Below are 25,649 nucleotides of genomic sequence, written 5' to 3' on the forward strand. Positions count from 1 at the left end.
CCCCACCCCACCCCCCCCCCCCCCCCCCCCACCCCATGCTAAATTCCCTCCTACATTCAAGCTCCTCCCAGTCAAATCCATACCCATGTACACATGCAAACCAACCAAACGGCGCACACTTTGTAATTGGCTCAGAATTAGGGCACATGGTGTATTGTTGAACCTGTGGAGATTATGCATTTTGCTTGAATCTGTGGAGATTATGCAGCACTGGGATATTATGCCTCCATTTTCTCTGATTGCCTCTGTATTATGTCCCTGCCTGTGCTGTGGTGAATATCCCACTCATTTCATCTGCTTTTGCCTCCCTAATATTGTGCCTCATATTCTCTTCACTTTCCTCTCAATTTCCCTCTGTTGTTCTGCACCTTTCTCTCCTCTCCCTCTACTTTCTCTTTCATTCTCTCCTCTTCACCCCCCCCCCCCCCCCCCCCCCCCCCTTCTCCTCCTCTCTGCTTCTCCTCCTTAGGGCCTCTGGCTGTCTCCCCACAAGTGATGTTCTCCTGGCCAGATGATGCATGCATATCTCTTGTGTCTTCTTGATGCTAACTCACGTCGACATCTGCACGGCATTGTGGGATTATGCTCTCGGTCATATTTCATGTAATGATGAAAATGATGATGGTGATGAGGATTCAGGAAGGGGGGGGGGGGGGTGTTTCTATTTCTGCCCTTGTCTTTTCTTCAATATCAATCAGTGCAGTGAAATAAGATGGAGTAATGGGTCTTAACAGAAAGTGCAGAAGGAATAACAAGTTTTGGTTTGAGTTTGAATGGGTCCATTTTCACTTTCCTGTCTGCTACAGGAAGAACTAACTTCCGTCATTATTGGTGTTGCTGCGCGTCAGTTTTGAATTTTAAACTGCACCCACCGCTCTCACAGCTGCTAATCCCTCGGTTGTCTGTTTCTGTCTCATATTGGGTGCTTCTTTTGTTCACCTCATGGGCAACCATGTTTACATGAGCACCACGTTCCGGCGAGGAGAGAGGAGGTGAAAATTATCCCTGGTAAAGCAGCATTTTCCTTGCAAGTGCACAAACAAGGGGAAATGTGGGCTAAGAACAACAGAGTGAGAGTGAAACGGAGGATAAACACATTCAGGGAATGAGGGAGGGGTATGGTTACTGGACTAACCCTGGAGAGAGAGGGGGTGAGTGGGGGCCATGGCAGACTTTTTGCCCTCCAACAGTGCCTCCTCTGTGTGTGTGTGTGTGTGTGTGTGTGTGTGTGCGTGTGCGGGGTATATTTGTGTGTGTCTATGAGACGGTTAAAGTGAGACGCGGGGGGTAGTGTGCACATTTCAGGGGCTTGCTGGTATGCAAAGCTGTGTCAGTGGATATAGCATCTATGGAAGAGAGATTTCTTCACAGTATTCGCTACACCCTAATTAATCTGCTTAAACCTGCTAGGCCTGTCTCCCGTACTCTTACACATCAGAAAAGCCAGGCAGTTCTGAATCCAACCAGGATTTTCTCCATGGATGCCAGTGGAAAATCACTCCAGCCCCACAGCCGACAGCTTTCTGTCAGAGTGTGCAGAAATGCATATGAAGTAGAGACATACATACACCTCATCATTTCCTATTATGGATGCTGGGTGGGGAGACAGTTGTCACAGGGGGTCATGAAACCCCTGAAACAATCAGCTCCTTGGTTTTGTATTGCCTGCCTGCATCCTCTGCCTCCCGGATAACAGAGCGAGGCGATTTATGGCCAAAAGTGTTCCTTTAGCCTTGCCCCAGGCCGTGGCTGTGATCTGGGCCTTACATAAATACCAATGACAAAAGGGTGACAGTCATTTTTTGTCTCTTTCACTCACTGTCACTGTTAAATCAGTTGTAAACAACTCCTGGAAATATCAGACCATACAGTCAAAGCTGTTGTGTAGAACTGTCCAAACTCAAAACCCAACTTACTCCCCTAACTCTATTCAAATCTGCTGAGAAATGTTTTCTTAAAGACTTTTAGCATGGCACCACTTCTGCAGCTCTTGCTCGTCACAACAGACTACCAAAACAGTATCAAATAGAATCAAATAATGATGATTGGTAATTGCAGAGCCACTCTTTGCAGCAATATTTCATGAGTGATGATTTTAACTAGTCAATCAAGATCTGTCTGAATCTGTAGGGCTACTTCTTAGCTTAGTGTTAAAACGCTTTTGATATACATGTAACAATGTGTCTCACTCAATACAGCAAAATATTGCAGTTTGAATTGCAAGACTCAAGACTTGATGAGTTAAGAAGAAACATTTTGTGTTGATTATGAGAATTTAGACCATGCTCTTTTGAGTAAGTGCTTGATCAAGGACAATTGAATATGAAACACGTGTAAGTGTTTTTGGTATCAAACTTATTCCTTTTTAATTGGAAGACAATTAAGGTATTAACATGCTTTTTAAAAAAAACTGTTGCTGGAGCAGCTGAAGCATTTGCAATCATACTTTGAGACAGTCCTTGCCTAACTAATATCAAAGTCAGACAATCAAGTGCAAAGAATCTCATTCATCATCCATGAGTAAAAGCATTTTTTTCTGTTATATGGAAGGAATACAGCCAAACGGTCTTTTGGGGCTTTTAACATAATTAATTTGTATTTTAAGGTGCGCCACTTGTTGTTGAGTGGAAAATGGATGAAAAGATTAACAAAAATGATTCCATTCATGTAATTTGCAAAGCCAAAAAGCACTGTTTCTGTAGAATTAAGTGATATGTTTAGTAACCTGCTTGCTTTTTGTGTTGAAATGCCAATAGCTAAAGGGAAGGGGTGAGAGAGCATGAAAAAAAAAAAAAAAAAATAGGCTGAAGATGAAAATGATTTTTCTGCTTTTGAATTTGTGCCTCTGACTCGGAATTGCAAAGTAAATATGATCTCCAGTATGTCTGTTTTGTTTAAAGAAACGGATGTGGATCTCTAAGCTTTCATGTTCAGTCAGTTGGAAATGGAAATATTTTTCCACATACAGTACATACAGTACAGCATATTTCTCTGTAATTCTTTTCACAGAGACCAGAGGCCATTTCTAATAAAGCAGACAAAGCCCGTGTTTGCTAAGATATAAGCTTGATGTAGAAGTAGGCCGCCAGTTTCGTGCACATAAAGTATATAGGATGGTGTTGTGGGGAGACATGGCTTTGTGAAGTCACAGCAGGCATGCTGTTATGGTTTGTTCTCTCTATTCATGTGAAAAATAGATGGTGCATTTCATTGACAATCTCGCCAAGCTCCAGACTAGAGACTGTTTTTATGCAATGCTCACCCTTTATATTAGATTTGGAAAGTGTCAATTCAGAGACCTGACTCCTCACTCTAACTACCCTTCTGTCCAGAACAAAGGTGATGCAACAGATGATCACGAAGCACCAATTGCCATTATCAAAGAGACGTTACCTTAAAACATTACACAAAACATATTTATTGCGCACCGATGAATCGGCGTGATATTAAAGAACTCAGGATGTCTGGGGAAAAAAAACTGTCTTAAGTGGTACAGGCTGTACCAATTTCATAGAATTTGCAATTCAGGGTACAAGTTTGTGTGAGTGCCCTTGCAAAGAGGCCATTCCTTTTCTCTGCTAGTTTGACTCAGATTGCCTCAGATAACCAGCTCCCATCATGACTAAGTTACAACACAAGTCTATCCTTGTGCAGTCATCCACACAGGATGTTTTTGAACATCAAATATGAACATTTTCTCCTGTCTGTTTTGCATATTTTATTGAATTAATTCACATTTTCATTAAGTATTTACAACATTAGATTTTTTTTTATTACAAGTTTGTGCCTAGTTGAGTGCCCTGTGCCACGCTGCCACTAAAGAGAAATGACTGTAAAAACTATTTACAAAAACTATTCTTAAGATGGATTGATTTATATCTGGTCTTGCTCAGCGGGACAATGGACAATTAACCAAATAACCAAAATATCAACCGCACCTAAATGAACCAACATATCTTGACAAAAATATATCTTGACACATTCAGTTTAACTCATGAGTCAGCATGTTTGAATTCATTATCTCTGTTGCAGAGGAGTGGATTATTAAGATTTGACCTAATTTTACAAATAACTTTTAAGACCAGTAAACATTTCTCAGATTTGAACACCTTATCAAAGCAGTATCATATCATCAGACAAAGCTCTCATACCCATAATGAAGTCTGGACTGAAGACCAGAGGAGATCAGGTCTTTGCCATCTGTATCATTCAAAGAAGGCCTTGCCCGAGGCAATTTAAATTGTTGATTGTTAGATATTTCTTTTTACTCATTTATATTATTGGCTCAAATTTTTTCAAGAGCAGATATGGGTCAGTACAATCCAGAGACACCACATAATAATGGAGCAGTAAAAACACGATTTAGAAGTATGTAGAACTGCAAACAGGACCACGTTAAAACGTTTGACCTTGGAAAGGCAGTTGTCAAAGCGATCTTAGCTCAAAGGCCACCTGCTCGCCTGCCCTGAAGCTCTCCGTGATATCAATGAGTCCTCATCAGATTTAAGGCATTAATGCGCTGCTGTGCATGGTGGAACCACACATGTGCTGACAAATGCACACAGAGTTACAGTGAACAGACAACCAATCAATTCAATGACTTTTTAATTGGGCTCAGGACGAATGCTAAAGCAGAACAATTCCAAAAACACCCCTCTCCTTCTGTGTTAGCTCAATTAATCCCTGATTGGCGCTAATTGCTTGTGCAAAGTCTAACTGAAATAACAGTGGATATGAAGTAGGCTGAGCAGACTTGGCTGTCTCCGTCACTCTTTAATGCAGCCTTCCTGCCAAACAAACCAAATATTTGGTGACAGAGTGTCTAATTGCCTCCTTTTCTCTCTCTCACATACTCTGTCTCTGACTTTGATTAACAAGCACGGACAGGTGCATACTGTAATGCTGATGTGTGTGGGGGTTTAGATTTATATTCAGACAACATGGTTTATACATTAATGGCGCTCTTAATCACTACTCACCATCCACCAGTCCGACGGTTGTACTCGCTGTTCTCCAACCATTAGAACACTGTGGTCTGGCTTCACTCAGGCTATTAGCAGCTGTTAAGCAGGCTGAATAAACTGTGAGCTAATGATTAGAATGCATCTGCGAAATCTGAACTCTATAGCACCACATTTAGCAACACTTAATTAATCTTAATGGATTCTGAAATAAGTCAGCCAAAAAATATCTTATCCATAAATTACTTTTCTGTGTTCCGTACCGCACATTGCTACAGAGCACTCCCCCGGGATGCGTTAACTCTCGCACATTAATGTATATGTGTGTGGTATATGTGTGGAAGCAGACACAATTACAGTAGACACCGACCACGACACACATCCTCTCCCCCAGTGTGTATTTACCACAATATTAGCTCCTTAAATCAGCCTCTCTCCAATTTTTCCCTTCCTCATCATCCTGATCCCTTTCTTTAATTTTCCTATTCTTAGACCATAATTCTCTGCCTGTCTTCTTATGATGGGAGGGAACCGAAAGAGTTAGAGACTGCACCAAGCAAGCTCGGTTATTTGAGGGGATTCCATTTAAATTCAATGTTGAAGTTAAATGAACGTATTCAGCAAGTAGTATCTGCAGGAGTATGTTTATTTGTTTGCATGTATGTGTGTGAGCTTGTGTGTGTGTGTGTGTGTGTGTAGTGCCTGCCACAGCGTCCTTATCACCTCCTCACACACCTGCTTCCCTCGAAGACTGAGCCTCCCCTCTTCTCATGCCTCCTCATCAAAGCCAGATCCAGCCACAGTTGTCGCTTCCCTTTTCCCTGCATGCGTTCCCCTCCCCCTGTCTAGATGGTCTGGCTCCCGTTCAACAGCCACCACTCCCCTTGTATCACTGCGTTGTCCAGGCAGTAAGGCCTTGCTGGTATCATCCCATCCCTGGGAGGAAATTTCATGCGGTTTGGCGGCTGTAAGTACAGGTGCTGAAACTCTTGGAAAGACTATTACAGATTAGGAAGGGCTACAAACTGCTAAAAGCACAAAGCCTAAAGCTGGTGGCCCTGGGGGAAGGACATTTTACGAGCAACTGCATGTGAAAATCAGATGTTTTAGCTAACAAAGCCACTGTCAGAGACTGTATACCATCTGTAGCACATTAGTTTAGACAGTAAGTAAGTTCAGTGAGTTCTATCTTGCCTTTCTACAATTGTGACCTTGCTAAAGACTACAGTGCATTCTTAATATGTGTTTTTTTTTTTTCTAAAACACAACATTATCAGGCCTATTCAATTAAAAGGTGCCTCGGAAAGAGTCAACCATTTAAATCAACATTTGCCTTCCACTGGAAACAGATTTTCAGAGAAACAACAATACAGTCAGGAGAAACTTAAAATTAAAGCTACAAATCTAAAGCACAACTACAAACTCATCAGAAATTCGTCTGAACTGCTAAATTGCAGGTGTGAGTGGGTTTCTTTGCAGTCCAAAACTTAAATTTAACAATTCTTCATTATTTAATTTGCTATCATAGAATGCAAAGAAAAGAGGAACATATTCAAAAATGTAAAGGTGGAACCAGCAAATCAAAATAAGCAAAAACAAAAAAAAAGATTTGTTTTCAATAGAAGGACTAATCAATTAATTGAATTATGTCAAACTACAGATAAAAATAGAGTTCAACATTCAGCATGACTGTTACTCACTGCAAAGAAATCACCACTCTGCAGCTTGAATGTGTCCACACAGTTAGGCTTCTAATAATTTCCTTGTGCATCTGCCAAGCCTTGTATCTTGCTCTGTTTTGTGGGCATAGCCTTTAGCTCATATGCCTGGAAGCAATGCAAATTCACCTCTGTTCCATAACATGGCAACATGTATGAATGTTGCATAAATCTAGGTTGTTTTATACTCCTCCAGCTTCTTTCATAGAACCTAGACTTTCAATCAGGGAACCACTTGACATCATCTAATTGCCTTCTTGTCTGCCATTCGTGTACGTTCAACATGAACCCTTCATTACTTTCTTTTCCTTTTCCCACTCACTCAGTCTTCTGTTACTCTTGTTTCTTTCTATATTCCTCCTTATAGTAGTGGTAAAGTGGACGCATTTTTAATTAACTTTGCCAGAAGAAGGAAGGTCTTTGGTTTTCTAATTAACAGGGGCTGAGGTTTAAGTATATTGGAAAAGTCAAATGAGAATCTCCATTTCTTTGTCTCCCTTGAGGCTAGGATTTTTGGAGCAATTTTGATATGTCTCATCAAGCATGTAGTGCAGAGTTGTGGTATTTGGTATCACCACTTTCCTGATTGGTTTGATAATAATGTGTCTGTTAAAGGATTTTGTTTTTGCTCCATGCTGTCTGTATCTCTTTTCATAGTGGATGTGCATTTGTCCAATTCCTTACCTTAACAGGAGCATCTATTGTATAGCCACTGAAATAATGCAAACCTCATCCATGCATGTAATGTAACCAATCCTACCTACGGACATGGAGCTTTTATGCCAGCATCTGTATGTGTGGCGTGCGTCCCTCCCTGACTGCCTGCTCTGTCCTCCCGAGAGAGCCGCAGCATTAATAACTGTAAGTGGATAATGCCCTAGCTCGAATTCCGATCAAGGTTTAATAAGAGCATGATTCAGTCGGCCACTGGCGGCAGGAGGCACTTTGTGTGAGTGGGTGTGTTTTCAGGCATGTGTGTATGTGTACATGCGCCTTAAACGTAAAGTATTAGTGCATTACTGCCGGTGCATCCGAGGGTTTTTGTAGTCGTTTTCTGACCTTTTGCTCCACAGTGGCACAAATGTGAGTCCTAAATGTGTGTCACACATCTCTATCAGTGTCGGGGTCAAGCTGTGGTCATTGAAAATTAACAAGAAGATGTCAGGAGTCATTGATAATGTAATCAGGGAGGGTAGAGGTCATTTTCTGCTGGTGCACCTGTGATCTTTGTGGTCACAAACTACTGCAGGACCTTCACTCTTCGTCCTGGGTTTGTGCCCGCGCATCAGTAGGTGACTAAGATGATTTCGTCGTGATGATTTTATTTGCTTATTCTTGTGTCTACACATTAGCTCCATGCTTGCAGCTGTAGATGGAGCGTCACTGCGACAATGTCGAACACCGTGTACAATCAACCGCTGCACGGCTCTGCATGTCTAGTTTCCAGTGAAGTATAAATGCAGCTCAACAGTGTTAATTGGAGCGTTGCATGGATGCTATATGGGCATGCCTTCAAGAGCCAGTGTTCTAATACAAACAGACTGGTAGGCACTGCAACACTGAATAACATAATACATTCCAGCAAGAGAAGCAGGGAAGTTAAAATGTGCTGCAACGTCACATTGAAACACTTAAGAATTATTAATGTTTCTATGTATTATGTAATATTAAGTTCCCTGTGGAAGACAGAGGACAATACAGAGGGACCATTATTCATGTTTAGAAGACGTGTGTTTTGCTGAGAGTCGGAGCCATTAAACATGCTATCTGTTCATTGCCATTAACTCCAAATGCTCAGAGAGCAAACCTGACTTTGACATCTAATCCTCTTACCCGGAAGAGGACTAATGCACGCAGAGTATACAGTACATCCGACAAACAGATCCATTTTTCATGCGCATACGTTGAATGGCACAGTATTGATGAGAGCCCTATTTTTTTGTTGTCTCCCCAATCTCTTCTGACTCCCTGTCTCTGTTCCTGTCTCCCCCTCCCTCCATCCAACCAGATGGCCTCCCTCTAACAGAGCATTGACACCAGATGTGCAGTTCCAGTGTCGACTCAGGGACCAGCTGGGCTGAGTGTGCCAGTGGTTCTGTTAATGAAAATGGCTCTGCTGTGCGTGCGTGTGTGTCTATGTGTGTGTGTCTGTGTGTGTGTTTACTGTGGTTCAGTGGCATGTGACAGTTGGGGAACTCTCTGTGGGTGAGGGTTTCGAGAGTGAGCCACAGCAAGTTGCACTGCAGCTCAACTCAGCCATGCAGTGCTCAACAGCACACCCACCAAGGTTGAAACTATACAGCTTCCCTTCCAGAATAAACACTCTCTCTCTCTCTCAACACTGTGTGCCCCTCGACATCATGCTATCTGAATTTCTGTTTTTTCATCGGTAAAGCTGTCTCTCACAGCCCCCATCTTCCCTCATACATAATTATATATTCTTTCCTCTAACCTATTTAGCAGCAAGGGGATCACCGGTCTTATTACTAATTCATACATACTCCTCAAACAAAGAAGTAAGAGAACAAACAGTCCAGGGTAGAATTTATCAAGCTGTAATTGCTTAGAAAGGAATATGTTAATTTTCATGAAATATTGGTCTAATTTTGATATTTCTCTTGCAGATAGACACGTGAATGCAAGGTAACACTATAATGAACATTTCATTCCGATAAAACCTCAAGCCCGAGCTAATGAAGTTGTTACTACATGCTGCGCTCTGTAATTTAGGAATTTGCTCAGAAACAATTCATTATTACAGATCGTTCTGCTGATCAATTAAATGATAAGGAAACAAAGAAATCCTGTTTGCTTGGCAATAACATTGACAGCCTCCATAGGATGAAGACAAATGAGCTAAGTGAAAATTTTTTTTAGCAGAAAAAGTGTTCCTTTTAAAAAACTTAATGCGGAAAATGATAGATATGGGAGCCTACACCTATGTGATAGCAGAGTTATCTGAGCTGATTATGGTTTGCCCCTCTCTGCCGGCACAGAGATTATGAGGGGGGTAGTTTAATACCTACACCAAAATGGCTGACGAGGTGGATGAGATTCCTGAAGCTCTTAAGCATGCTCTGAAAGAAGATTCTTGCACTTACAGGATAAATCACAGCCTTTTGAAATTTTGAAGGTAATATGGAGTCCACTCACCTCTAAACCGTAATATTTTTTAGCATTTGTTGAGCCAGAAGTGGTGCAGCAGAGTGACACGGGAGTGTAGGCTCCCATAGGATTCAGTCCATTAAGCCAATGTGGGCAGAGATGTGATTCCAGATATTGGAGACTTTTAAGCTCTACAGTAATCTATCTGGCTGAACCATAGCATACCTATGAATAGTTCTCACCTGACTTTTACTGATAGCATTTTCTCAATTTCCACCTCTTCTTCTTGAAAGAGCACATACCATCCTATCAATTAAAGCATCATGTTTGTGTCCACAGCTGGAGCGTCAGTCCAGCACCAGCTGCATCATGTGTGACATAAATAAAATGTACATGGAAACGTACATGAAATGTTTACACTGAACACATCATGTGTATTTGCCACCTCATAGTTTTCTTTCCATCCATTTTTTGACTTTTTTCCATGTTCAGACTACCTAACTAAACCTGTTTTTTTGCAGACAGCTGTGGTTAAAGTAGCTGTAGTTTACATAAAACCAATCATTTAACACTGGCAAAAGACTTAACAGTCGCTAATCTCACTTTTTACAGTTACATTAATGTATGTGACTCATGAGGGTAAACTATTGAGGACTCTTAGTCTAGACAGGGGGCTCTAAAGATGACCTGTGACTTTAATTTGTGCTAATTCATCTTGTAGGCTGGATAAGTTCAAGATTTGACCTGCTGGTGACACTATAGGAAAGGTCAGGGAATCACCAAAGTCAATGGAATTCATCCTCTAAGGATTTGGAATGTCTGTACCAAATTTCATGGTAATCCATGCAATAGTTGCTGAAATATTTCACAAAAAACGTGTCAACCCCATTGTGTCTGACATTGCCACTGCAATAGCCATTTGCAGTCCAATAATGTAATAAGTGGTATTAGCAGGGGAAACATGACGTGACAGTGACCTACAGTACCTAGTTTGGTGTCCTACTTTCAATAGCTCTGTTTTTCACGTGTTAAAATATCTAAATTAAATAAAATATTCCAGAATTGCCTATTCTGTTCAGAGTTAGAGGCTGGAGTCTTTCTAGCACACAGTGGGTGAGAGGCAGGGTTGACTGTGGACTGACACACACACATGGACTCAAAAAACACAATCACAACTGCTGTCAATTTAGAGTTTCCAAATTCATTTCACCTGCATGTCTTTGGACTGTAGGAGGAAGCCTGAGCAGGAGACCTGCACAGATACAGGGTGAACTTGCAAATTCAATTCAAACGCAGCGATTCTAACATGAACTCCAACACACATAGATATTTAATATAAAAATAGTTTATTTACTTGGGGATTTGGGGGAGAAAAAAAAGCATTAGTGATGTGTCGGGGCTCAGGACTCAGTGTGTCAGTCTGAGGGCTGATTCCTCTGCTGCTGTGTTGATTAGGCTGTCTACTGAAGACTCTTTGAATGCAGCTGTGTTTACACACATTCCTGCTGCCAGGAAAATGTGAAATGCTGAAATGTACATACATTTTCATATGTAAATCTTCATTCTGAAAATGGTAGTTATTACAGTGAAAAAAAAAGGAAAATAGTTTGTATTTTTGGAAGTAGATGTTTGACTGTGACTTTATGGTATTCATTCAACATCTCTGTTTCAAAGTATATTGTGTCAGTATTTAGCCACCAAATATCATGAAAACAGAAACCAGGTAGACTCCACATATACTGTGAGCCAAGTAATAATTTGCCGTGGGACTGGACGCTCCAGTGGGTGTGTTGTTCCACGGTGTCTCATCAATTACACTCCCTTAGAGAAAACACCCGGCTGTTTTCTGTTTCTTCGGATGCCGGGGTTAATGGTGCTTTTCTCAAATGCCTCTGCCAGCCAGTAATTGGTGCAACTTAACAATCATAAGTGCAGTCTTTATAGTGTAGGGAGCACAGGCTTTATTAAGTATAGAAAAGCCAACTTTTATTGATTGACCCCTTCTTTATTCCTGCTTTTCTTCTCCTTTTCACATCCCCCAACCTCTCAGCTTTTGTGTATCACACTCAGAAATACCACCAACCATCTTAGAAGGACATGATAATGAGTAGAAAATATTCTCACAGTCATATCCCTGTCAGGATGTATTTGAAAACCTCCTATAAGATTTGATTTAATCAGCAGTGAAATAATAATGGTCTGTTAACTTGTTTTGGCGTCTCTAGAACTTTATGTTTTTTAAAAAATCTATTCATAAATCATCTAAATTGTCTAGGCATCTTGCTTCCTGTACATACCAAGTAAGATTGTCTAAGGCCAGCAATTAATCATTAGTCATTTTATTTGAATAATTGCTGAATTAGAGTTCAATTTCAGCATAGTTCCTGCTCTGCGGCATGAAAGTAACTCAAGGTATGTACAAGACACCCTTACATTTGCAAGATATCAGAATTTTATCAAATGGTTTCAATTTAATGAATAATCTTTGGATTTTAATGGTGTTGAGCGAGGACAGGCGGTGAAAGCCAACTGGGTATGTTTTGTTTGCACTGTCTGTTTGTATGCTGTGGGAGTGTTGGTTGATTTTCCTTATCCAGAAGATTAAGACAGGATTGTCAGCTTCCTTACGCCTTGTACCTAGAGAATATGTGTTGGTGTCCACGTCCATGCTTGCTTCTGTCAGTCATTTATTGCATGTCTTACACTTCTGACCCTTCCTCTTACTGATACGACGCACAGATGTTGTCTTGTCTCGTTTTTTTTTCTCTTGCTCATCTGACCACAGAGAATTGGGTTTGGCACATGGCGTCGTATGCAGATCAGACAGTAAAACCAGTGCAGTGCGGCTCCAGTGTGTCAGCACCAGAGAAGTGCAGTACTTCATACTGCAGAGTCAGCCTCTCACAGCAGTCATTTTTACCATGATTTAAAAGCTTCTTACATTGCCTGCTGGAAAAAGAACCATCCCTGTGTTGTGTGCTGTAATTCATCAGGGGGGGGGGGGGTGCGCTCTGTGTTGAGTGATAGCGTGTCAGTTAGAACTCTGACTGACAGGTTATGAAAGCATCAACAAATATGATTTGATTTTGATAAAATCAGATGAAGCAGGGGACTAGACAATCAAATGGATCAGATCCTTCTTTATATAGAGAACATCTGAGCAAACTGAATACGATGTCACATGTAGTGAGTTTGCCTGCAGAACTGTGTTCAGTCTCTGTCAGTATTAAAGTGTTTTTTTTTTTTAAGTAAACCCAATATAAAAAGAAAAAAAGAGACAAAGAAGAGCAGATGATAGATCATAGCAATAGACAGTAATTCAATAGCAACAGCTCAATGGTGCTCTGGTTCACAGGTGTACTGAGGGATGTTCAAACCAACTGGTTTTAGTACATATCGTTTCATCCAAATATTGCACAGAGTTTAAACTAATTTAGGAAAATCAGGCACATGAGTGTATTTTTGCATCAACAATTATTATTATACAATTAGTGTGGCTTATTGACCATAGTGTAACAAGATTACACATTTTATATTGCAAATAAAAGAAATGCCAGTATCTTCTCTGTAGTTTTGCTACATCGTTGCTTTTCATTGCTGGCTACACCATAAAAATGTTAATGTTAATTTAAGAACATCTCTTCTGTCCACATGAGTGCATGGTGTTTTCACCAGCCCCCTCTTTTTTTTTTCTTTATTTTGGCACTTCCTGTCAGGACAGATGCATGAAAAGGCTGTGGCAAAAGACTAAAGTAAAAAAAAAAAATACATTTCCGAGTTTTCAGAGTTTTTGTGGAGATTGCAGCAGAAGCATCAGCATCCTATCTAGTCAAAAGGCGGTATGATGCAACACAAAGATTATGCTGTACGGAAGCTGCCCTCCAGGACCCACAGATTCACAGCTTATCATGTCTAAAAGTGAGCGTCAGGCCAGTCTGCTGCCTTTAGCCCACTTGGCAGCCTGGTGGCTATTGCTCATCTGTCCCCAAGCCAGTGTGAGCACATCACCGATCTGGACCAGGATTAAAGGACCTAATACTAACAGCTGTGCTGAGATTAGCCATGTCAGTATTTACAGTTATTTTGTCAAACAGTACACCACACACTCAGCTCAAACATAGAATTTGAATTTCTCGTCCGTTTTCCTTCACTTACACATTGGCTTTAGATTTACATTTTTGTCTTGGGTGGAGGGGGAGGGGATTGTTATAGAGGAGCATGATGGCTGGGACTAACACTGAGGTATGTGGATAAACAGAACAGTCTGAAGAGTTGAAAGAAGACACCTCCTTTGTGTAACACGATGTAATACAAATGGACGGTATGGGAGAACAAAAATAGAGAGGAAACCTGACAGGATGAAGAGAGAGATGATTAACTTGAAACGTAAATGTCTGCACCATTAAGATGCTGATGGATTGAGCAGTTTTATCTTCTGCGTGTGTGTCACAGAGTGAAAGAGATGGTATGCGAGATTGTGTTTGCACATGTACCTCCCTCTGTGTGTGTCAGTGTGTACCTTTACTAGCCAGCGCATGAATATGCATGTGTGTGTTAACACGGGGAGCGACGTGCTCTCTCAGTGGAGACTGATCACCCCATGATGGGCAATCACTGGAAGATTGGACTAATTTTCCACACCTACAGTATCTGTCTATGGAAATGTCATATATAAAAAATGCATGCCATTTTCTGAAGTGGCACCATTGGTCTTTCTTCTGATGGATAGAGCGTTCAGATCTGCGTACAGGCTTTAAAAAGAGAAGGTGTTGGTGAGCAGCAGGTCAGCGGCAGCCACCAACAGCTGCTCCCTCCATACGTACAGGATCTGTGCTGGGTTGCTTTGTGCGTGTCAGGGGGTGTGCATGGGTGCGATTAGCAGAGATTTGGGGTGAATAATCTTCTAAGCTGCTCAGTGGAGCATCGGTGTTGAGGGCTGGGGTGGAGTTGGGAGGCGCTCAGGGTTACTGAGACATATACCTGGAAACCTTCATCATTGAAACTGGCTTTTGAATGGCTGACCGGGACCCCACTGATAAATTAGCATCATGGATAGACGATCTTTACCTCTCAGATATATGTCGACCATTACATATGTTTTAAATTGCCATATATTTTTCATCTGTTTGATGACTGACTCAGTATGTCACTGGGTCACAACAAATTTGAGGAGATCCCCATCAAAATGTTCATGTTAAAAAAAAAAAGAAATGAAAAAAACATCATCAGATTAGATTATTTTTTAACTCCCTGTCGGATTGGTCATATTTTAAGTTGACCCTCACTGATAGCAGTTGATGTCAGCACTGTGTGCAACATGGTGGATGGGTGCGGGTGTTGGGGAATTTAACCTCCAGGTCACTCGAACCTTGTGTACTACACTCATATTTGATCATTTCAGTTCATTTACTCATTTAGAGATCAAAGGTCAAATCAGTGTAATCAAAGCAACAAAGCGTGCCATATTTTATCAGTTAATGTGGTAGCATGACATTACCATATTAATTAGTTTTCTTTTGTGCCGAATGCCAGCAGTAGTGGGGGTGCAGTGCCCTGCTTCATAGCTCCGGGCATTTATTCAAATGCATTCATACATATCTATATACCATCCAAACATGCACATATTGTGGCCCATCTGTATGTACCCATGCAAAGAAGGATATAACCGGGATGTTGTGGTAAACACAGCTTAATACCACCATCTCTGGTGGCCATCATGAGGTGTGTTTGAACAAGCTGGGTGGTGTAGACGCACAGATTATCCCGGACGATTTTCGCTTTCTCCAACATCACTTTTTTTTCCATTAGATTCTTCAAAAGTCAAGGCAATAGGGAAATATGATATAGCCTACTATAGTTTATATACAACAAAGATTTCCCAAGGGACATCACTTCAGGACATAAAGGGCAGCGCAGAAGTGGTTGCTAGAATTACAGGAAAGGTGTAGAAAAATAGATTAAGCCCTTTCAACCTTTAAAGGTCTGAGAGAGAATGCATTTAGTTTTTTTGTTTATCCAGTTCATTCCTTTGTGATGATGATGATGATGATGATGATGACTGTGAAACACAGCAGCGTGCATAATTTCAGTTAGAGAAGACGAGTGCATGTAAGAAAGCTCTCTCTCCCTGGGTGACCGCTGCTTTAGTGAAACAAGGCGGATAAAAGGCTAGATTCTGATCCCTGACTCATTTTCCAGCTCATGTTGTACATCTCCGCAATATTGCTGTAAGGGTCTATGATATCCATGGTCTTTGAGAAAAAATAATGTGCTCTTCTTTTTCTATATATTGCTTTCTTCCATTTTTGCTCTCCTCGCTCTTCATATTTCTGCAGTAAGAGCCAGAGGAGTGTTCAGATTTATAAACACAGGTCATATGCCTCCTAGCACAATCAGATTTGGGAGAATTTTTTTTTCTTCTTTTGTTTTTTAAGGTTCGATAAACGAGATTCAGCATTTCAGACCAAAGCAAATGTGCAAATAAGTTTCCATGGCAAACGGTTGTTTGCCGCTTTATTTGCTACGTTAATTTTCTGAATGTCATATATAAATAAATATAGTAAGAGAGAATTTTACGTGTAATTTAATGAGGAGTAATCCAGCATTCTTACATGCAAAATCATGAACTAAGGTCATGTCATAATGTTTGCATAATATTGTGCACACACATGTGCATCTGGATTTACAGGTGTAAGTAGATGAGATAGTGTTGGGAGCAGGCTGGAGCAGATTTACATAGGTTAGTCGGAGAGATAGTGGAATGTGTTCTAGTGAAGAAATGCACGGAGACAGGAGTAATTAATTATAGATGTGGAAATGTGGTCTGAGGGAATGCTGTTACTGTAACTAGAGGCATGGCAAGTGAGAGATGAGGGAATGGAGATGTGGGGAAGGGGGGAAGGGACAGCCGCCTCCTATACCATCCACATCTTCAATTTACATTACATGACATGAGAATGGAGGTTAATTAAACATGACAATGGTAGGGCGTTTATTGTTAACCCTTCATGGTGGTTGACTGGCTCCTAACTCAAAGGCCAAGGAATGCATAACAAATACGTTTTAGTCTAAATTCACATTCAAATATCTCATGGAATGAGAGGTTATGAGCAAAAATATGGGTAAAATGGGCCCTACGGTTCCGTGGGGTGCAAATTATTAATAATTATGCAAGCATTTACCCTTTTTAAGACCAGAACTATGGAGGATAATCCAAAGGAAACAACAGGAAAAAACATTTACCATTAAAATCTGCCTCTGTTAGCTATAAACATCCCCAGTTTATAGAAACTAAATTGCATCTAAAACTCTGTTAAATTTTGTGTTGCCACAGGCGTGCCCACTTTTCACTGTGCATCTATTTTCAACCTTCATATTGACGCTAATTGGACTCGACGCTAATGATGCCAAAAAAGCAAAGCGAAGCGGTGCTAGGTTTTCTAGCTGCCTGCTCTCAGTTTTTGAGACTTACTCTCTCTTCGGTTACCATGGAACTTCTGATCTAACGCTGCCTTTCGGAGTAGTTTTCTATATAATGTGGGTAATATTTGGTCTTATTGCTGCACCAATCACTGATAAATATGTAATAAGAATTTAAAAAAGGGGAATGTTAACCCTCACACACATGCTTGAGCATTGGCCAGTAATACAAACTAGAGGTGGAAATTATTATTAGAGTTATTAACCTAAATCACTGAAGCTGAATCATTGAAAGCATTCAATTTACCCCTCATTCCATACCAATGCTGATTTTCATTTTGTGTTCATATGTGTTTGTCCGTGAGTATATTGTCTGGACATCATACCATAAATACATGGCAGCAATTGAACTGTTTTCTATGTGCTGGGTAGCATAATCTTTCTGTGAAAGCAGGCCTTGATTTACTCATGCAGTGTCCTGCTGTTGTGAGGGTAGAATTATAATAGGTAATGTACGACTGTGCTGGGCTCATATCCTCGGGGGACATTGTATAAACGCTCCTCATCTCCCCGCTGATCGTAGTCCTGACTGATTGCTGATGACTTTTTTAGGGCACAGACATGTTAAGTTGTTTATTTATTCAAAAAATCCCCAATGCAAATAGCCCTCTCCACTCAAGCTTCCACCCCGCCCTCCGATTGTGTGTCGGCATATCTGTCTCCGCGTCTGTGTCTGTCTCTTGAACAACGGTGATATGTTGTGGTCATCAGCAAAGTTTGTGATATAAAGACGGGGCAGCTGTTTTTTTTTGTTTATGCATGTGTATGCATCAATGTGCCTTTTATGCATGTGACAGATATGGGACATCCTTCACTGCAGTTAAGAAAGTGACACACCCCTACAGGCTATCGTGTTCAAAAAGAATCTTCAGCAAACTCCAAACCACAATTTAGCAGACCGCTGTCATAAAATATCACATAGCTGTTGCAATGCATTTTCTGGTACTGGATCACTAACTGTACAAACCTTTGCAACAGTATTCTGGTTATTTTAGTGCCACAATGCTTGTCTATTAGGTTGGGACACAAAATAGAGGAAATAATAATAATAGTAATAGAATTAGAGATGCTACTTAACCATTTCTGTATAAGAACACCACCTGATTTAATGTTGACGAGCTTTGTCTACATCCAGCACATCACTTTTTCATTGCATCTGTGATTCCCGGATGGATATGCAACCATCTGTTACATGCAACAACTCGCAAGGTGTTAGTATCCCCATCTTTCCTCTGTCCTCATATTCAATTCTGTTTGTTTTTACCTCTGCACTATTGCTATACAGTACTAAAGCAACCATTTCCTTTTGGATGGAGTTGTAAGGTGTGAGGGTATATATTCCCCTGCTGGACCACCAGCTTGCTTGCAGAAACACACACACACACACACACACACACACAAACAGGCAAGCATCCACAAGCAAACAAGCAGATCACTAAAAAAAAAATAACCAAAAAAAAAAACAGAATGCTGCATGAGTTAATTGGGTTTTAATTTTTTCTCCCATCACCATCTGTCTGTCACACCTTGTTTATTTACTATTTTGCATTCTGAAGTGAATGAATGTCTTTTTCAATTAATTAATGTTCTGAACTGACTCAATTAGTGCTAAATTAATAGGTCAAAATGATTAGAAAAGGCAACTCCTTAATTGCATCAGAGTTCGCATCTCACGACCTGAAGAGATTCCTGTTTTTTTTTCACAGATGCATGAACATACATGGATATATTTGTATTTTCATTACTTTAACCTTAAGATTATTCTAGTGCCACACTGACATTCTACAAGTGAAAGTGAAGTGAAACTGACAGGCATACTTGGCCATATTGGATTGACTCATATATATTGTATCAACCTTGAAATATCAATACATTGATATGCCACCAGTAGGCTAATGGGCACTTATATTGCTATGAGGCTCTCATGTTCACTATGCACCAGACATCAAATTGGAGTAAGAAATTATAATATTGTGACTAGTCCCAATATAATGCTAGAAACCTGGTTGTTGTTAAACTTCAACTTGTCAGTGAGTCAGTAACAGTCACACTTGAGGTGCTTGGGTTAGTTAGCATGTTAGCGAGATAATGCCTGCTAATTGGCACTAAACATGAACTTTAGCTGAGGATGATGAGACTGTCATTAGTTTCGCAGGTATATGGTAATACATCAATGTATTAGACAGGTGCAAATTTTGACCCGATGATAATGTTCAGTACAAAAAAAAATCTGTGAATCACCAAAGTCATTGGAGTAATTTCATAACAATTCATTATCCTCTGTACCAAAGAGGTGGAACCACAGACGGACAGATGGACAAACAAGCATTGCCATCCATCAGCTATGCAAGGCTGACTAAAGTATGAGCAGTACTTGAAGCATTGCTACTTGATTTCTTTTGTTTTACTCATCCACACTGACTTGCACCCTTGAAGAGATACGCTGCAGCAAATGCATGCAAGCTTAATGGATAGATGATGCATAAAGTGTACCAGAGAAGAGGATAAATGCATCGTCTGGTAAACGTAGTGCAACATTTTGAAACATCACATATGGTATAATAATAAACAGGCTGCCCTAAATCCACGTATTTGCTACCAAATTGAGATGATATTCTGCTCTTTAGCATTTTGGGAGCCTGCTGACTGAGCAACACGCATTAAGAACTCAAGTGGGATCTTCATGGATTTGATGTTGTGGTGAAATGAAATTCAGTTATAGAGAGCTGCTGTGCCTGAAGAGGGTCTCAAGAAATCAAAATGCCAAGATGCAATATCTAAAAATTTACAACAACCACACAACCCCCCTACTCCTATTAATCATATAATGAGTCCCTGTATAGTTATTTATATTCAGATACCTCCACCATGTCACATATTTTTACCACCCATTGTGCCATGAAATGAAGCCCATTTACAAATCATTCTCCTTCTGATTTGATAAATCAAACTGGTGAACGAGTGAGTCCCCTGAATGGCTTGTTTGAATAATTGAGTAGTACTCAATCAGACAATATTAGGCAGTGGTGGCGGCCCCGCCATCTGAAATAATTACTACCTGACAACAGACCACACATGGGTGCTGCCTCCACAGGGGCTTCACATTTGAGACCAACAGATTAGAACAACACCACCCCCACCCCACATCCCACATGCCTTCATGAACACCACCTACAGAAACCTGCAGAGGCCTCTCAGTGAGAGCAGGAAAGGAAGGGGTACACCCACAGCAGTGTTGGGAGGGTGGGAAGCTGTCATTGCAATGGGGGAAAGCATACTCCTGGGATTTGATAAATCACAACTGCAGACCTAACAGTGTTTATGTATTTGGACAAAGACCCTACCTCCACATACCCTTTCAAATTTGTAGCAGCCTATTACCAAGAGATTGCATGAAATAAGTTATTCACTTCCCATTTATTTAGACATGATTTATTATGTACCATCAATCAAAAAACAAATGAAAACCCTATTTTTTCAGGGTTGTATTATTTCAGGGTCAAAACATTTGGGGGTTAGGTAATTTGGCTGTATCCCTGAAATCGAGACAATAAGTAATAGGAAGAGAAATTAACAATTTGGGGACTTTGAAATTATGTAGATATTATTGCAAATGGTTGGGACCTTGATCATTCCAATTAGTAGTAGACGACATATTACGTCTCTCTGGTTAGTAAAAGAAATTCAATTAGTGTCACAGTTACTGTACATCAACTCTATTGCTATTGTTAAACCATCACCACCATTTCACGACACAATACAGATTCTCTGCCTTACTTTTGTGTAATTAGGTTTTCACTTCTTGCCTGGAATTACCCACTTTCCCCCTTTTTCCTGTGTGTATTCAGGTATCACAGTCAGACAAGCTTTGCTGTTACAGAAGCATCTTTAATGTGACAACACAGGAACAGGAGGGTAGTTGTGTGACTGGACGAGTGGAGTGTTTTGTCTTACGAATGGGTCAGTAAGTGTATGGTTCCATGTGACAGCCAGCTATGGCATATGTCTGAGCCAAAGTAGTGTCTGCAACTGAGACGCGTGTACTCCAGCACTCCAGACTGGACGTGATTGACAGCTAGGCCAAAGGGCCTTTGGCTCCTTCCTGATTTTCTTTTTCACTAGAGGTGTCCTCTGGGACTTGGAATTCATTCTACAGTATATCAGCAGAACAGCTTATGGCTGTAATGAGGAGGAAAAGCAAACGGAACACTGAGCCAGTTTTTTTTTTTTTTTCATTCTATGCTGCTATGAGTTTTACAAACTATTATTTAATTTTGTTATGCACCAGGCATTTAATTTACATTAGACCTGTCTTGCAGTACCAGTCACATCACCAACAACCACTGTATTAGCTAATAGTTGAAAAGATGGCTTTGACATTAACTTCACTGATGTAACTAATGTAATCTTCATTTAGCTGGTTTTTCATTAATTAGTCATTCATCATAACTCAAATGCCTAATCTGACACCTAACAGTCAATTTTATTCATAAGCTGATATGTATTTGACAAAAAACAAACTTAATTGTAATTCTTTACAAACATTTTCCTTTACTTTCATAGTCATGATCGTTGTCACACTAGGCGCTTTATTATTTAAATTTGGCCTACAGTAAGGCTTTTCACGAAAACAACTTGTCATAATGTATTAATGCAGAGCGGCCACAACTCGTTGCAGGATCCAAATCATGATCTCTATTTTTAACCATAATTCCAGTGATGGCTTACAGTACAGCCATTTCTGTAGCTTCTTAAAGCAATAGCTTTTGAAATGATATTTGAAAAAACAGCGGTGACAGAATGAGGAAGTTTTGAAGCTGTAACCTTTTAACTTAACAGCAGCTAGCTCGTACCTCTGCTCAAAATGCATGAGTATGGCTTTTACAGGCATCGCTTGACAATTCTTGATGTTTTCGCTCCTTTGAACGCACAAAATCAAGTACAGACATTCCTGCCATACATAAATTAAAATGATTGTCCAAGTGTGGAAGACTGCAGAAACAGAATGCTAATGAACCAAAGGGGTGTATGTTAAAAAAAAAATTATTAAAAAATATTTCACCATCTGTATTTCAAGTAGCTGTCATAATTCCAGGGTCTTTTTTTTAGTATTATGAAGTTGTTTCTCCTCGTCTAGCCACAGTATTGATTTCTCTCAAGAAAAGTGTGGTGGAGTTTGGGTATATTTTTCAAAACTGTAACCCTCTAGCAGGAACATCTCAGTGGTATTTGCTGCTGTTGATGAGATTTTTTTGGAAGTGGTTTAGCCCTGGTCCTAAATGAGACCTTGCACCTGTTCCCTAGTCATTTCATAAAGCTTCATAAAGGAAGCTTTATGTTCAGTCACCATCCATGGTCACTGGTATTACTCCCTAGTAGTGCAGCCTCTTTTCAAATGAAACCAAGGGCTGACTGTGTGTCAGCTACGAAATATAGACCCATCGTAAAACTGCTGTTTCCATCCAAGGTTTCAGAAAATATCTATCTCATCCAAACTGGTATGTTTTATTAATCAAAACAGTATCTTTAAAAATTTCAGTGAATTTCACAAAGTACAGTGACCATTAATGACCTTTTATTTTCAGATGTCCAATCAATATTTGCAATGATGGTTTGGCCTTAGCCCTTGGTGCAACAATTTAATCATGATTAAAAAAACACATCATCACCCCAGCAGATACATGTTCTTCATTTTCATGGCTCACATGGACATGCAATATTATTCGTAACCATAAAATCATTTTTTAGCATTATAAAACAGATAGCAAACAGTTATACTCTCACAATGACACTGTTTCTCTTATATTGAATTACATTTATAATATCTATTGCAAAATCCTTTGTGGTTATTCGTAGTTTCCAGAGGATGAATTTTAATGATCTGGCAACCGTCTGAATTTCCCTCCTGCTCAGTCATCAGGCTGTACTACTAATGCTGCACTTGTACACAACAAACGAACTTTACTGCTTTGAGCTCTTTCATATTCCCAAGAGGATGAATCAGTTACATTATGAAGTCTGTGGAACCGCTCCAACATGTGCATCACTGTAACCACTATGTGGGTTTACAAACAAAAAGTTGTTTTAATGTGTGTCATGTACTTAAGAATAGTGTCACTTGGTGTTTGTTCCATCCAGCAATTTTACTTCTGTGTTGCTCCTAAAGTTTTGCTTTCCTTCCATGTGTCTTGCTCTTCTTCCCCATATATAGTGTACTGTTAATATTATCCGCCTTTACATTCTCTTACATTTTGCCACTGAGATCAAAGATAATAGTCAATACCCCCTGAGGGAGACAGCTTTATTGTTAAAGACAGAGATTGCTGAAGCTCCTGTGAGGCAGTCTACGTGATAGAATTGTCTTTGGACTCTCACATTAGAAATAGCTGGTAAACCAATAGTAAACCCAAGACAGCTCAGTCTCAGAGCGACTCTCTGATTCACGTAATGGAATCTGATACATTTTGAAACTAATCAACTGAATGAGCCACTGTTACAGTTAGAGTAACAAGCCTTGCTACCTTTATTTTGTCTCATAGTGTTACGGGATGACTTCAGACTGAACCCGCAGGATGTGGTGGTGGCAGTTGGGGAGACCGCCAGTCTCGAGTGCCAGCCCCCACGCGGGCACCCTGAGCCCACCACCTTCTGGAGGAAAGATAAAACTCGTCTTGACCTCAAAGATGACAGGATCACGGTGGGTGACCCTTATACTCTGAAATCAGTGATTCATCTGTTCTCATTTACCTGTTACAATGTACTTTGTATTGAAATGTTTCATAGTAATTAAATGCTTTTCTTTGTCAGGTTCGTGGAGGAAAACTCACCATCTCAAATACCAAGAAGAGTGATGTGGGGATATATGTGTGTGTGGCGGCCAATATGGTTGGAGAGCGAGAAAGTGAAAAAGCTCAGCTGTCTGTGTTTGGTGAGAAGTCTGACATACACTCTAAACATACACTCTTTCTAAAACGAATAAAGCATGATTTTTTCACAGGTATTTACTGCACACTACTACACATAATGTTGACCACTCTGTCAAAAGTATATTTAGCATCTATGTTATGTGCACTGCCCACAACCAGAAAGACCAGTGTTTGTGCAGCGGCCAGTGAACCAGGTGGTCTTAGTTGACGAGAGTGTAGAGTTCAGGTGTCAGGTCCATGGTGACCCACCGCCTACACTGCGCTGGAAAAAGGAGGACGTGGATATTCCCCGCGGCAGGTGAGAAATACGTGTGAATGTGTGTGGTGCATGTGTCTGTGTATGCACTCGTGTTTGAGCTTGTTTATGCAATAAAAGTCATAATGGATAAATGCTGAAGCACAGCTAATGAGCACCACTTGAAAAAAAAAAGGATTCAACATAGAAGACTTTCATCACCGTAGCAAAAATAATTTAACAGCTTCAGAGACTCTCATTATTTGCTGTTTGAACCACTATGCGAACAGCAGATGAAAGTCTATTGGTTGCTTTTAACTAATTCTCACTTTCAAGTACCCCTGTACTTTATCTGAGTACATAAAACACCAAAAGGTCCAGAGACGGACACATGGCAAGCATATTCATATGTATGTATATATATATATATATATATATATATATATATATATATATATATATATAGTCCTACAAGGAACAGTACATATAATGTGCAGTCAGTCAGAAAGGTGTTGATTCATTTACATGGTAATTTAATTGCAAGGTTGTTTGAGATTGCATTATATTGCATTATGTGTGTGTAAGGTATTCCTGTGGTTTGGTTCACCCTTCAGTATCCACATCATAAGCACATATTAATTGCATTGCAATCCCACTAGAATACTTACTTTTAAAGTCATTATTGGCCTGTCATGTGGGACTTAATAGTTACTGCTGAGTGCTTTATACTTTTAATTACAGCATGTCTGATTATGCAATCTGACCATCCATCAAAACCTTTTAATTTATTTGCAAGGTTTAAGTAGTCCTCATATTTGATGTTTCAGAAATCTGAAACAGTACATTTCCGTGTATTTTCTGTTTGACTGGTTTATTCATGGCTTTGAAGTGTTCTTTCTGCTTTTGAATGATGGAAGTTTCACAGCTAAAACTAATTATGTCCTTGGATATGTATTCAATTACTACTAGAACCGCTATCAAGTAAATCAAAAGCATCAAGTAAGATTATCACCCCAACGGACAAAACCTCTACTACAAAAAAAACGTCCTCCCCTAAAAAAAAGAGAAGTGTTAACTTGTGCTACAACTTTAACTAACACCTCTTATAAGCCATTACTGCTATATGAAAACAGAGTGCTGACCTCTCTGGTGTTTCACTATGATGGAATTTATTGTGAGGTAGATGATAATAACTGCTGTCTCTCAGTCATGCAGTCCGTCTGTC

The 25,649-nt window shown here is 40.1% G+C and overlaps 1 protein-coding gene across 1 annotated transcript in view; it reads left to right on the forward strand.

Moving 5' to 3' along the window:
* Positions 1 to 25,649, forward strand: part of LOC139212626 (roundabout homolog 2-like) — a 71,727-nt gene that overhangs the window by 16,424 nt on the left and 29,654 nt on the right. Inside the window, exons 3-5 of the mRNA XM_070843099.1 lie at positions 23,803 to 23,960; positions 24,071 to 24,191; positions 24,349 to 24,487. Of these exons, the coding sequence (XP_070699200.1) occupies positions 23,803 to 23,960; positions 24,071 to 24,191; positions 24,349 to 24,487 (418 nt within the window). The remainder of the gene's footprint in view (positions 1 to 23,802; positions 23,961 to 24,070; positions 24,192 to 24,348; positions 24,488 to 25,649) is intronic.

Source organism: Pempheris klunzingeri, chromosome 14 (genome assembly GCF_042242105.1).
Source record: "Pempheris klunzingeri isolate RE-2024b chromosome 14, fPemKlu1.hap1, whole genome shotgun sequence".
Lineage (NCBI taxonomy): Eukaryota > Metazoa > Chordata > Actinopteri > Acropomatiformes > Pempheridae > Pempheris > Pempheris klunzingeri.